Source organism: Ictalurus furcatus, chromosome 17 (assembly GCF_023375685.1).
Source record: "Ictalurus furcatus strain D&B chromosome 17, Billie_1.0, whole genome shotgun sequence".
NCBI lineage: Eukaryota > Metazoa > Chordata > Actinopteri > Siluriformes > Ictaluridae > Ictalurus > Ictalurus furcatus.
Window position 1 is genome coordinate 10,037,225 of NC_071271.1, and position 14,770 is coordinate 10,051,994.

The window sequence follows — 14,770 nt, forward strand, 5'->3', positions numbered from 1 at the left end:
TTTACAATTGGTCTACTGGTCCCCAAAGCAACACTGCCACTTTGGAGGCAGATCATTCAATGTAAAGCCATTCCTCAGTATCTCAGTGTCTACTCCTGTCTGGAAGTCAAGTCCTACATGTCAAGTCACAGGTGAAAACCTAACCATTCCCCCAAATCAAAAACATATCCTAAGACAAATGTATGTGTAAACTCTCATGTTTTTGGTTGGTTTTTCTCATGTTCAAGTTTTCAGCCATCATAAGCCCCTCAAAACACCATGGAAAAATTTCAAAATCCTACATTCCATCCAACATGGCTGACTTCCTGTTAGGTGGAGTGAGATAAAAACCAAGTGAACTTCGTCTTACATGATGAGATCAATAACCATGCCAAATCTTGTGCACCTCTGAGCAACTTCATCCCAAACATTGACTGCATTTGGTGGTGCTGTAGAGCTCTTCAACTACACCCAAGCTTAAACACTACATAACTTTTTCATTTTACACAGGACTGATGTGTGTGAAGTTTGTGAGTTTTCACACATGACAAATGCCTAAAAAATTGCCTATGACTATAACTGAATATTGGTATGTAGATGTCCTCATGCCTGGATTCGTATCAAATATGTAAAGTTTTGGGAATATTAGGCATTGTATGCTTGAGTTGTAACAACTTGCTGTTTAATAGCAATAAATAGCGTGCTTTAGCACTTAGCTAAGTGTTGCTAGCATGTTTCACAGGTTTCTAGCATGTTGATAGCATCGTTACCACTTACTGGCATATTTTAATATATTGATAGGAGTTCATCGCAGTGTAAAACATGTCACTTCCTGTTGCCAGTAGATGGCGCTATGACTATAACTGAATATAGGCATGTAGATGTCTTCAGGCAAGGACTGTTATCAAACGTGAAGTTTGGGGCGGCTCAGACATTGTCTATATGAGTTATAACAACTTCCTCTTTCATGACAAAACATCGAAATTTGTTAGACCGCCAAGCCCGTGCCGTGAAGCGCAAACTCAAAAGCTTCACAATTGAACATTGCTAAGGCGTTTAGATTAGACTGACCAAATACGATGTCACTCTAGGTAATCTCTAGGAGGAGTTTCTTAAAGTACGAGGCCTGGAAATGGCAAAAACAAACAAAAACTGAAGAAAAAAATCTAAATGGCTGACATCCTGTTGAGTTTAGGGCACGGGTTCAAGAGACTTTTTACTAAGAATTGGCATGTTACACATGTGTACCAAAATTCATACATGTAGTTGAAATGTAGTGTGAGGCGCACGTCGTTGAAATTTTGTAGGTGCTGCTATATTGCCACGCTTAATTCCGGAACCCCTATCAGATGTACATTTTCACCCGTTCTGAAACGTGTGCAAAGTTTTGTGAGTATTTGGGTATATTTAGGCCCTCTAAAATGCGATTCATTTGAGAAAAGAAGAAGAAGAAGAAACGGAGCAGATCCAATAGGGCCTCACACCATCAATGCTCGGGCCCTAAATATGGTCCACCAGCCAAAACTATAGCTCTTGTAAACTGAATTAAATCGTTAACCATTTGCATATGGTTATAGAACTTTTCTGGCATGAAACATTTATTAGTATTTTTCAATTACTCTAATTGTCTGGTGACAATTACTGATTAAATCCAATTCCATAAAGCCCTTAAGTAGTTTGGCAGATGGTGTAGGAGGGCTTTGAACTTTAAAGGGTTCTGCGCTTTTTATACTTAAGTTGTGTGTGCCCAATGTCTTGAAAATTGTTGATGATTATACCAACAATAACACTGATTCATGAAGGGATTGATAATTGAAATGATGACTTTGAATCAGACCCTTTATTGTTCATGAAGCTTTGAATACTGAGTGAAGAGTTTCTAGTGTTGAAAGTCTATTAGAGCTGACAATGGAGAAGGGTTTTTCTTAATAGCCATGCTTGCCATGCGATTGTTAAGGCTATTCTTCAGTGAAATAGTGCATAATTTATGCACATTGTGATTATGCCTGTTTGCTTTTGAAAATTTTGTAAAGCATTCGATAAAGGTTGCAGGGCATTTCAGAGGCTAAATTATGGTTCTATAAGAAAATGTCATTTTTTGAGTGAGAAATTTGAGGAATTTGGAACTTTAGCAACAAGGAAAGCTGACATGATGCAAAGAAATTGATTTTATATAGACAGAGTAGTCATTCGAAAACATATGTTAAAATTGGCTAATGGTCTAATTGTTACGCCACGGCCAGCAGATGGCACAGTGGCTCGGCTCCGGACGAGTCATGTGACTTTGTTTTGGTTCGCTCGCTTCCTGCTTGAGCATTTAATTTAAGTGTCTTTAATTTGCCCCAGGTGTCCATGTTTTGGTTGTGATTATGTTTACTATTTAAACCCCTCGGTTAGTGAGTACTTCGCTCAGTATTATCGTTTGTATAGTTGATGTCGTTTGTTTCCATGCCACGATTCCAGTTTCTTGTTTTCCGTTGAAGACCGCGTTTTCTTTGATTGTGAGTTACGTGTCTAATAAAGACTTTGATCTGCACCTGCATCCGCCTCCAGTCCCGTTCCGTTACAGAATACTGAGCCCACCAAACGGAAGCAGCAGATCAACAAAATGAGCGCGGAGTTGAACCGAGTGTTCTGGGAGAGGAACAGACTAATGGACGAAGCACTGGCGTGGATTACTCACCAGATCGCGCAACAAAAGCTACTGCAGCGAGCCGTCCATGCGCCACACCACCATCCGCGTCATTTCGGGAGCTCAACCAACAGCTCAGCGAGGAACTTGCTCGGCTCAAGCGCATGGTAGCAGAACAGAGACAGCTGCAAGCTGAGCTACGCGCCACATCGCCCCCCGCGCCCTTGACCCCGTCCCCACCACCGGAGAACCACGCCGTGCAACGCAGCCAGCAAAGCGGCCAGAACATCTGGGGCTTCCCACTGCAGGGGAACTGTACAGCGCCATGCAGCCAGCAAAGTGACCTGAGCATCTGGGGCTTCCCATTGCAGGGGAATTGCACCACGCCGTGCAGTCCAAAGGTGAAGGCTGGCCCAGAAATTTTTTTGGGGGGGGCAACAAAGACAGCAGAGCTCCAGCCTGAGGCCTACGGGGAGGCCTCAGCTGTGGAGCTCCTGCTTGAGGTCAACATGGCGACCTCAGAGCTGCAGCTTGAGGCCTATAGGGAGGTCTCTGCTGTGGAGCTCCCGCCTGAGGTCAACATGGCGACCTCAGAGCTGCAGCTTGAGGCCTACGGGGAGGTCTCTGCTGTGGAGCTCCCGCCTGAGGTCAATATGGCGACCTCAGAGCTGCAGCTTGGGGCCTACAGGGAGGTCTCTGCTGTGGAGCTCCCGCCTGAGGTCAACATGGCGACCTCAGAGCTGCAGCTTGAGGCCTACGGGGCGGTCTCTGCGGTGGAGCTCCTGACAGCCTAGGAAGCTGTCCTGCTGTCCAGCCCGGCCAAGGAGGCCGCCCTGCTGCCCTGCACAGCCAAGGAAGCTGTCCTGCTGTCCAGCCCAGCTGAGGAGGTCGTCCTGCTGCCCTGCACAGCCGAGGAAGCTGTCCTGCTGTCCAGCCCGGCCGAGGAGGCCGTCCCGCTGCCCTGACCGGCCGAGGAGGCCGTCCCGCTGTCCTGTCTGGCCGAGGAGGCCGTCCCGCCGCCCAGCCCTCCTGTCCCTCTGGGGATGCTGCCCAGCCCTCCTGTCCCGCTGGAACGCCCTGCGTTCCAGAGCCGTCAGGGGCGGCGCCCTGCATTCCAGTGCCGTCGGGGGCGGTGTCCAGCGGTCCAGCGCCGCCTGGGGCGGTGCCCCGACTTTCAACCCCGGTGGGGGTGCTGCTCCGCCCATCTGCTGCCAGACGGAGGCTGCCTCGCGTTCCGTGGGAGCGAGAGACAGCTCGGACAGGGACCCGGGACCCCCGTTGGAGGGGGGTTCTTGGTGCGAGGAGCACCCTTTGGAGGGGGGTTCTGTTACGCCATGGCCAGCAGATGGCACAGTGACTCGGCTCCGGACTAGTCATTTGACTTTGTTTTGGTTCGCTCGCTTCCTGCTTGAGCATTTAGTTTAAGTGTCTTTAATTTGCCCCAGGTGTCCATGTTTTGGTTGTGATTATGTTTACTATTTAAACCCCTCGGTTAGTGAGTACTTCGCTCAGTATTATCGTTTGTATAGTTGATGTCGTTTGTTTCCATGCCACGATTCCAGTTTCTCGTTTTCCGGTGAAGACTGCGTTTTCTTTGATTGTGAGTTACATGTCTAATAAAGACTTTGATCTGCACCTGCATCCGCCTCCAGTCCCGATCCGTTACATTAATGCACTCCTGATCTAATTAACCAGTTAGCATTTCAGCTTTCATCTCCTGATTTTCATTTCCTGATTTACATCTAGATGTGTTTAAAATCTTAGAACACGGCACCTTTTGTTTGAGCATGCGTTTCACCTCCTAAAGTTGAGACTGAAGGGAGAAATCCCCACAAACAACAACTAAAAGAAGCTGCAGTACAAGCCTGGAAAAGCATCACAGAAAAAGAATGCAACAGTTTGGTGATGTCAGTGGGTCACCAGCTAGATGCAGTTATTGTAAGCAAGGCATATGGAACCAAATATTAAGTGTTGTTTATTTTCATTTACTTTAACACTATCTGTTCCAACACTTTTGCTCACCTAAATATTGGGTGGTCTTCTACCAAATGTGCTCTGTTCTAAGTTGTTTAACACATCTAGATATAAATATCAGGAAATGCTGGTCTCTCATATTCATCTTTTGAGATCTTGCTTCAGCGTATAGCAAAACCAAAAGAATTGGCCTTCCGATTCCAATACTCCAATAAGACCCCAGAAAGATGCTGTCCTCCAGGCTGCTGTGTGGGAAAATGCCAGGTACAAACATCTATAGCCTATAATTGAATTGAATTGAATATATGGGGACTTGCCTCTGTCTGGCTGTCCCTGGAGAAAAGCTCGAATTTTTGGAATCAGGCAATGCACTGGATCCATTCTTTGAGCTGCAGAGCATTCAGCTTCCACCTAAGAGAATGCAAGAGCCATGTACTAAGGGTTCTTGCAGTCAGGAGTGATTCCTTGAATGCTGAGTAGCATTGTTCAGTTAGTTATTCAAACAGATGAGCAAAATTCCTGGTGTCCAGGATGTTCTCACAATCAACATAAGTTGATAGTAGCAGTATCAAGATTGTGCTGGTCATCTCATAGGCCACAAGCAGGACTCTGTGGCTTAGTTGTAGAATTCTGCACAATGTGTGGGGAAAAATCAATCAATGACAGGGAGAAAAGAATTACAGTAGATGGTGAGGTCAATTTTGGGCCAGTGCATCCCATTGCAAAGCAAAAAGAAAAAAAAAACCTGGCCTTGTGCTGTCCTAATGGTTGGTGTAGATGACCATCAGGTTGTTCTAAGCAAACACATGACAAGGCTTTAGAACCAGTGAAGAAAAACTAGATGTGCAGATGAATCACTATTAATCTCTATCTGAATGATGTGTCCTGTTTTTAGATAGGGGGACACCCACCCCCTACATCCCCGTAGCACCACATGACTCCCTAGCCTGTAAGGGAAGCATCAGTTACTGTCTCTCTTTGATGGGGTACCATTCTCAAGTGAACTCATATTGTTAGAAAAGCCTTGCAAAATACAGCCCATACCCCACTCACCGAGACAAGTTCATGCCTCTCTTTGTGGCATTTGGGGTCTAGCAAGCATAGCAGTTTCACTGCAGCCATTATCAATCCTAACATTCTCATCAGGAGCCAGTACCTCACATACAGTAGCAGCCTGACTGAATCTGATCATCAAGCATTATAATGTCTGCCACACATTGGGGTGGCAGGGTGGCTAACATTCTCAGTGAATCTAACTTGTCAAAAATTGCCCATGATGCAAGCATGAGCCAAAGATGAGCCAAAAAAATGTCTTTGGAAAGCAAACCTTTAAAAAAAATCTGTGTTCCAGCTGGTGATGGCTACGCAGGTCCACGCAAGTTCTGCAGTTGCATGGCATGGATTACATCTGATGACCTAAACATATGAAAAGAAAGGGTCTTCAGAATCCAGTTTATCTCCTTCATATTTACAATTATACAGAAGTTGCAGTACTTCTTTTGAACACAAAAGTATGTTATGTTGAGTAAACCCTGTTGGTTCTACCTTTGTTATTGCACGTGTATCCAAAAAGAGCAAACTTTATTATCTGTTATCTGTTGAGTCTCAGGAAGCGTGTGATATCTGTGGAATGCATGGTGATTGCATTAATATATTTAGCTTAGTGGTTCTCAACCCGGAGGTGCGGAGAGATCTGAAGGGGGCGCAAAATTGTTTTCAAGAAAAAACACAGACAGGGCATCATTTGGTACTCTGTGTATTTTATTGCTTTTCAAATAGAATGTGCATAAATGAAAAACCCCGCATTCTCTCTCCCTCTGCATTTTCTTTTTGCTGGGGAGAGGTGGAGCTTAGTCTGCCTTTTATCTAGCTGTCAGTGCAGACCAGTGTTGCCAACTTAGAGACTTTTCAGACTTTTTTTTTTGCGAAGAAAAAAAAAGTGCCTAGCGACAAGTCTAGCTACTTTTTGTACAAACCTTAGCAACTTTTCAAATATCACCAGTACTGTCCTGCAACTGTGAGGTCTTGCTTTCCCGCTGCACTCACACCTCTCTCTGAGTCTGCTCTGTTCAGTGAGAGCCAGAGATTTAACAACGTCATGGTCAACGTCATGATGAGACGCGCCCTTTGTCCTAATGTACATCATTCGTTTGCGAATGTTTTTAGAATGCAAGATGAATGTAATGCAACAGGTTTTACATGTAAAATAGTCCACGTTATTACATATCAGTTCTCTTGTTCAAAGTAGTTATAGTGTTCAGACACATTTTTCACCAATGATGTTCCATACCTGTCCGTTATATAGTTTTATAAAAGTCATAAGTTTTTTTTTTAATCACAAAAGTTATGAAAAGTACAAAAGCAAAAAAAGGTCTATCTATCTATCAAAAACAGATGATGTTATAGATAGATAGATAGATAGATAGATAGATAGATAGATTTTATATAGAATAGATCATCATTATACCTGGTCTCCTCCAATATTGTGGGGGGGGGGGGCTGGGGGGGCACATGATAGAAGAGGCTGGGGGGTGCTTTAGTTACAAAAGGTTGAGAACCTCTGATTTAGCTCAGTGTTGAAGTTGACCTAAATGTTTTCCGACACTTGGCCTTAGCCTGCAGTTTGTTGGGTTTCTTTTTTGAAGCCTCTCAATTGCCTGCTTTTGAATAAACATGGATCTATCTGCTATTGTTGTGTGGTGATGAATTCACCAACAAGAGTTCTCAGATTTCTTTTACTGGATCTGGCTAATCTAACACAGACTCAACACAACTGCATGCACAAACAGTGTCCACTCTGCCTTTGTAGAGGTCTCATAACAAATAATTATTGAAATGTTCTAACACTGTCACACTGAATTGAAATGCTTAATTTTTGTTGCAGTTTCCCAGGTAACAATGGGGAATTAATGAATAGAATAGTCTAGTGGGTCATGAGTGCCATGCTTCATTGTTGTTTTTGATCTGCCTGCGAGCAGGGCTTGAAAAGCAATACACCATGTGTTTTCATTTGCTCAACAGGAGGAAAACACTCTAGGCAATCTTGAAGTTCAGATAATAAAACTGCCACTTTTTCTAAATGAAATTAGCCTTTCATTATAAGGCAATATGTAATGTGGATGTCATGAAATAAGTTTGTTTTCTTTTTCTCTTTTTCTCGTAGGCATCAGAGTTAGGGATGCTTTCTGTCTACTACACCTACATCTTCACCTCGCTGGTAAGAGTCTTTGACCTGCTGCTCTTTCCTGCTGTTTTAATGGTGTGCAGTTCTGCTGTGGCAAAGATGCCATTTATGGTATACATACCTTGTTAAGGGAGTCTTTCTGTTCCTCTTAACTTGCGTTCTATTGTTTTGCGAAAGCCGAGTGCATTGATTACGGTGTTTAATTGTGTTATTACTGGCATTAAATCTTTCTGTGCTTTGTAATGGCTGATCATGCATTTAATCTCTTATGAAAGAATTGTAATATGAAATTCTCTGTGGTTATGGAAAATAAATGGAATGTTACGTTGGTGCTAGTAGAATGATTTTTAGAGAGACAATCGTTTTGGGGTTTTTTTGCTGGGGTGTTTACTAGGCATAACCGAATATACAACTTTTTCCTTGGCTTTGTATGAACTTTTAAAGGGCAACCGTTTATCACTGCCTATGAACCATAGTTCAACAGTGATTCACTTACAGTATGTCTGACTTGAAGAAGCTTCATTTCCAGTAATACTTATCCTCTGTTCCTGCATTCCCTCTGGCCTCCCTGTTTTAGACAGTCATCCTAAAGACTGCAAAGTGATTTGTCCCCCGCAAAAGATCTGTCTTCATTATGTCATTATCGCATTTCAATAATGGCCTGTGAGACATGAACAGTCGCCAGTATTTTGATGAAGCAGACAGAGGTGTTTTTTGTTTTTTATTCCAGTGTGTGATACCACACACCCGTTAGTAGCAGTGATAACTAATCCCATTTACTCACATTGCAGCCGTCATGCTGAAAGATTTGTCCAAGGTTTTTGGCTTATGCGTATGAATGGGTAGTGAGCTCTACATTATTACTCTACATTAGAGCAGTGGAGTGTATCTGCTGCCCATGGGCATTTCTTTTTTTCAGTGAGTGTCAAATGTACACTACTGTGTTTAAGGGTATTGGCATAAAAAGCTTTCTTCTCTGTGTGTTAGTTGTTAACATGCCTTTGTATTTTAGCTATAATGAGAAAAACACTTTTAAAAATGCTAGTATTAAATGAGGTCTTTTGCACTATTAGTTGCTCAAGCAACAGGAAAGAAACCGAATATTTGGAATATTAGTAAAGTGAGTGCTCAAAACAAATAAAGTCAAGATAGATATGCCAGTTGGATACAGGAAAGGCTAACAGGTTGACAGGCATTTTGAGACATAAAATAACAGCATTTTTTAGCTGGCAAAGGAATTATTAAATTAGAATAGGTATAGAATTGGACAGGAATGTACCGTAGGTTTAGTGTCAGGGTATAAATTGGGCATAATAACCAAGCATTTTTTCTTATAATAGACAAACATAAAAGACAAACAAACAAAATAACAGATAAACATTTGTTGATGCTCAGTAATACAGAAAAAAGGCTTAAAGTACATAAGCAGGATATGCTGCTTGTCAGGGTTAGTCTGTTTAAACAGACTGTCAGGGTTAGTCTGTTTAAGTGGAATTTTCTGAGAAACGTTATAAGTGAAAGCTTATACCTCTCATCTGTGCATCTCCATTTGTTTTTGCAAAAATGTGCTTGTGTGATCAATAACAATACTCCATGCACTACAAAACACAAGAAGAAAACATGCAAGCAATATTGAATATACAGTCAACTGTATTATTGACTACCTTCAAAAGATTGGGCAAAAATTACTGTTCAAAATAAACATTACACACAGTGATTTTTCTTTCCAAACAACTGGAAAAACTACTTACCTTTCCTCTAATTGAAAAAAAAATGTATCATCCTTAATTGCATACTAGTCTACTACTATACTGTATGTAAAAATGCACATCTTGCTTGATGCCTTTGCTTGTGCAATCAGCTAATCATAGTGAAGTATTCAAATTATTCTCTTGTGTGACATGGACAAAGTTTGTGATTTGGGCACAGAAAAGCAAGGAGAGATTTTGTCACTGCTAAACTGAAGAAATATTACTATGTTACTAATTCCTTATAGTATAAAAACACAGGAATAAGTTTATTTTCACAGTAAAGCCTCTCTAATGGAACACAACAGAACCATTATTTATTGATTATGGAATATTGCATTTAGGCATGCCTGGTTCCCCTGTTGGTGAGCCATAAAGAGATCATTGCTGTGAGATTTGTATAAGCAATAATGCTTTGCCATGTGAAATAGTGTTTTCATTACTTGTTTGACTGCTACTAAGGGACTTATTGTTTACAGCATTTATATAAGAAACCCCTGGGTTTTTTGGACTGCTAGGGATCATTAATACATTGAGTACACCATTCTCTCCCTCTGAGTGTACACTGCACAGTTACTCATAGTAATATATTATACATGGTGTCCCAAAACTCTCCATAGATAGGGAATATTAACACTTATTAGCAAAATGTCTTTCAAAATTCTTCATACTTAGTTTATATTATATATTTTTTCAGATAGCCTTTGAATCAATGAATCAAACTATGACTGATACAATCTTACAAGTTGAAGAAGACTAATATGCAGCAGAATGCCAAAAAATACACCTACATGGTTTCATGAACACCACATACCACGGTGTGTAATCTCTTATGATCTCTTATTGCAATAAATATCACCAACATATGATACTTATTCCCAAGAACCTTCTTCCAAGGTGTTTTGTGCATGCTGAGATGTTTTTCTGCTCACCACGGTTGTAAAGAGTGATTATATGAGTTACTATATATTTTCTGGCAGCTGGAACCAATCTGGCCATTTTCCTCTGACCTTTCTTATCAACAAGGCATTTCCACCCACAGAAGTGTCACTCACTCAGTGTTTTTTGTTTCTCACACCATTCTGTGTAAACTCTAGAGACTGTTGTGTGTGAAATTCCCAGGAGATTATCAGGTTCTGAAATATTCCAAACAGCCCTTCTGGTACCAACAACCATGCCATGATCAAAGTCACAGAGATCACACTTTTTCTTCATTCTGATGTTTGATGTGAACATTAACTGAAGTCCTTGACCTGTATCTGCATGGGTTTTTGAGCTGCTGCCACATGATTGGCTGATTAGAAGTGTATGAATGTGCAGGTGTACAGGTGTTCCTAATAAAGGTGATGTTGAGTATATGTAACTAGGTTCTCTTTCACCCGTCTTGAGCAAAAGAAATGGTGTGAACCACCTGTTTCATGTACAATAAAAATGCCAAGTAAAGTACTCATCATAGGACTGAAATGTGCTCAGAAATGATAGCCTCACTCACACCAATGGTAGGGGCAGTTTTAACAGTGCATAATCTGGGGAAAGCCTCTTGAAGAGGAGAGGATCCTCACAGTAGGGTCTGTGTGTCCAGCCCGACTATAGGCCAAGGTGATTTGTTCACCATGCAGTGGGTCAGCCTCTGCTTAGACTAGGGAGCCCTTAATGTCTTGAAAATGAACAGTTGGTCTAAGGATTTACATGGCTACTGTCCAGTCCGTATGACACTGTACGGTACAGAGTGGGCACAGCAAGAACTGCTCTGTATGTTTACCCTCATTGAAGACTGCAAGGTCCAGTGGACTGATTTACAAAATTAGGTAATATGACCTTAAACAGAAATCCCAGATTCAGCCACAAGGTCAACCCAGAGTCATCTGTCCACCAACGTGTGAAGGTCAGCTTATTGTCAGAGCAACTCATTTAGCTCAAACTATTGCCAGCAAGAAGACAGTTTTCAGAAACACCCATTTCAAGTTAGTATCATGCATGTATTCAAAGTGAGTATTTAAGGGACTTCAGAACAAGAGGGAGGTCCCAGGCCATACTAGGGGGGCATGGTGGTTGAATACGCCTTGATCCCTTTGGCAAGGTTTAATAAGTTTTAATGGGTCACTAGAGAGATGCTATCCATGGTTCTGTGGTTCTCTGTGAGGCCAGTCATGATTGCTCCTACTTGAGAAGATTCTGTGCAAGGCAAAGAATGCTGCTTCTTGCCACCCTGATGGTTAATACAACTGTCCCTCGCAGCAGTGTCTGAGCATACCAGCATGTAGCAAAGCCTGAGACCCAGCTAGAAGAATTCAGTGCCAGATGGACTGCACTCAGTTTCAGCTGGTTGATGTGTTTTGACCTTATACCATGGAGCACATGCCCAGACTACCCATGTGGCACCACACTGCTCCTCAGCCCGCAAGGGATACAGCTGTCATGATTATTTCTCTCCAATAGAACACTGCTCCCAACCAGACAGCTTCTGTTAGGCATGTACTGCATCACCAGCGAGCCAATACTTGGGCTCCTCTCACTGAGACATGTTTTGGTTCTAGGGAGCTGGCCTATGCATCTGCCACCATTAGTCCTTGCATTCTCAACAGACACTGTGCATGGTTTAATCTGATTGGCAAGCCTAATAAAATCCATCACATGTTTGAAGGATGAAGTGACTAGTGTTCTAAGTGAATCTAGCCTAATGCTTATGAAGTATGTGACAATGTTTAGGCAAGGTGGGTAGATGTGTTCTGGAACAAGATGTGTTCTGGACAAAAGCCATTTGAAAAAAAAGTAAGCTGAGTAAAGACTTTAGTTTTAGACGGTAGGCACTTTTCTATCATACATGTGTAGGCTCTTTTCTATCATACCTGTGTCAAATAGGGCACTAACTTCTTGGGAGGGAATTATATTTCTTTGAACCCTGAAAAGATCTGATGGGGGGCCATGGGTGGAACTATAGTTTGTATAGTTTGCTATTGTTGTCCTCAAGATATATTCCATGTTCCATGTGTTCCATGTAACTCCATTACACCATGGAGTATACAAGGGGCACTTAGATACCTTCCAGGATTCTGAGGTAGTTGGTTTCTCAGCTAGCTACCTATAGTTAGCTATCTAACAAGGAGCTAAGAAGGAGGTAAATCTTGATAGGTAGCTATATTAAACACATATTTATATCTTAGCGAAGTAGTAGCACACTGTAACTATTTCAAAATACATATGATTGTAAAAATAAATTAGAATTCTAAGTGTATATGTGGTTATATTTAAGGTAATTGCAAAGCTTTCCTTTGTAATTCACTACAACATTAAATTCAGTACTTAGATTAGAGCTAAGTATTAGCTTCAGTCTCATTCTTAGAGCTTCAGTCTCATTCCATTTTATCCAGTAATGAAGGCCAGAATGTAAGGCTTTAAATTCACTCAGGGACATTGAAAAATATCACAAGACACACTGATTATAGCCACTAGCAATAAGTCCCAGATCCCAAACATGGTCACATGTTGAAACTGGGCATTGCCTGAGACTCTATTATTATACTATTTGGTTACATTAGGTTGTACTTGGATACACACACACACACACACACACACACACACACACACACCACAACACAGTATAGGTGTGCATGAAAATGATCATTGTGATGGATTTCTACTGATTTGTGTATTCGTCACTCAATAATGCTACCCACACGCAACCCTAACCTTAATATCAATATCCAAACTTTAATCTCTTAGTTTTTCAAACAAACACTTGGGGGGGGCTAAATGTCCCCACAAAGTCAAAATGCATATATTCCTGTTAACAGCGAGACATTTTGTCCCAACAAACAGATAAATAATGTCCAGTGACAACACAAATATTGTATATACTCTACAGCTCTAAAAACAATAGTCCAAAACAATGGAATACAAAGGGCTTTTATAACATATTCCTAAGCAGTATATATATATATTTTTTTTTTATCTATAATGATAATTGGTGTGTGTTCTCTCATCTCTCCTGTAATGTAAAGACAAGCATTCAGTGTCACTTTGCATGTTTTAACATATTGTATACTAAGCCTTTCATAACTTTTCCAACATTGCTTTATAAAAGATACTGTACGTACTACAGAATGTTATCCGTATCATCATATATATATTGTCAAAGTTTTCTCAAAGTGGCCTCCATACAGTATAAGCCACTACATGGCATGGCTCTTGCATCTCTGCATCATCTCACTGGAAACAAACAGTTCAGCGAACACTGCGAAACAAATGCCTCTTTTCATGATTATGCACAGATTGTGACATTTCATGGCAGTCTGCTACATTTGTAAATTACTCAAGTAAAAGTTCCTGCAGCTCATTCATCAACGTCAACACACTGACTATTTCTCTTTCTGCATGTCCTCTCTCATTCTCAATGTTTTCTTTCTTCTTCTCTCTTTCAGTGTTCCTTTTAGTAGTCCTTATCTTTTCCTTTTGCCCTCAACTCCTCTCTTTCCCTGTCTTGTTGCATACTCTCCCACTGTTACTCACACCCACACACACACACACACACACACACACACACACTGCTTCAATCCCTTTGTTTGGTTTTTGGCATTAATACACTGCCACTCTCATCCCCACCTGTACTTGGCTCTCAACACCTGCCATATACCTTCATTCCCTCTCATTCCCTGATCTACCTCTGAACACCAGCCAGTATTTCGCCTCTTTGTTTACGAGTTCAACTGCTTCTTTACAACAGGCTGTTTAGAAACCATAAAGTGGCTTCTCCTTTTATCACATAGAAAAATGTCGTGAAAGCCTCTTGTCTGCCTAGCCTTTAGTGAAACACTGCAGATATTTTCAGGGATTAAAAAAGGATGTAATAATAGAAAGGTAGTACAATAGAAGTCACACTTTTCTTTTTCTAAATTATGCTACTATTTCACAGAGGACGTTGGTGGTGCAAGTAATTGGCTAATACAATTGGCAACAAATTTATATGCATAGAGATTATATGCAGTGGCATTGCTAGGCCAGTTTTAGCAGTGGTAAAAGGTATTTGTTTATTTTCATTTCCAAATCATGCACATTTTCTGCTTGTAGGCATAGCAGTAAAGTGTGTTTATGTATGTTGGGTTATTGTAGTGTTCTTTTCTGTTCCTTATTTTAACTGCAAAGCAAATATAAATATATGATAAAATTATATTAATGACATAATTTTATATAATAAAAATGTTCTGTATACAATATTGTATATACTGTAGTAATAATAATAAGGATAGTAGTAGT

At 41.2% G+C, this 14,770-nt stretch overlaps 1 protein-coding gene across 1 annotated transcript in view; it reads left to right on the top strand.

Annotated features, from left to right (window-relative positions):
• LOC128621833 (glutamate receptor ionotropic, kainate 4-like) overlaps positions 1 to 14,770 on the top strand; it is a 44,145-nt gene that overhangs the window by 6,256 nt on the left and 23,119 nt on the right. The window contains exon 2 of the mRNA XM_053647827.1: positions 7,749 to 7,802. Coding sequence (XP_053503802.1) covers positions 7,749 to 7,802 — 54 coding nt within the window. The remainder of the gene's footprint in view (positions 1 to 7,748; positions 7,803 to 14,770) is intronic.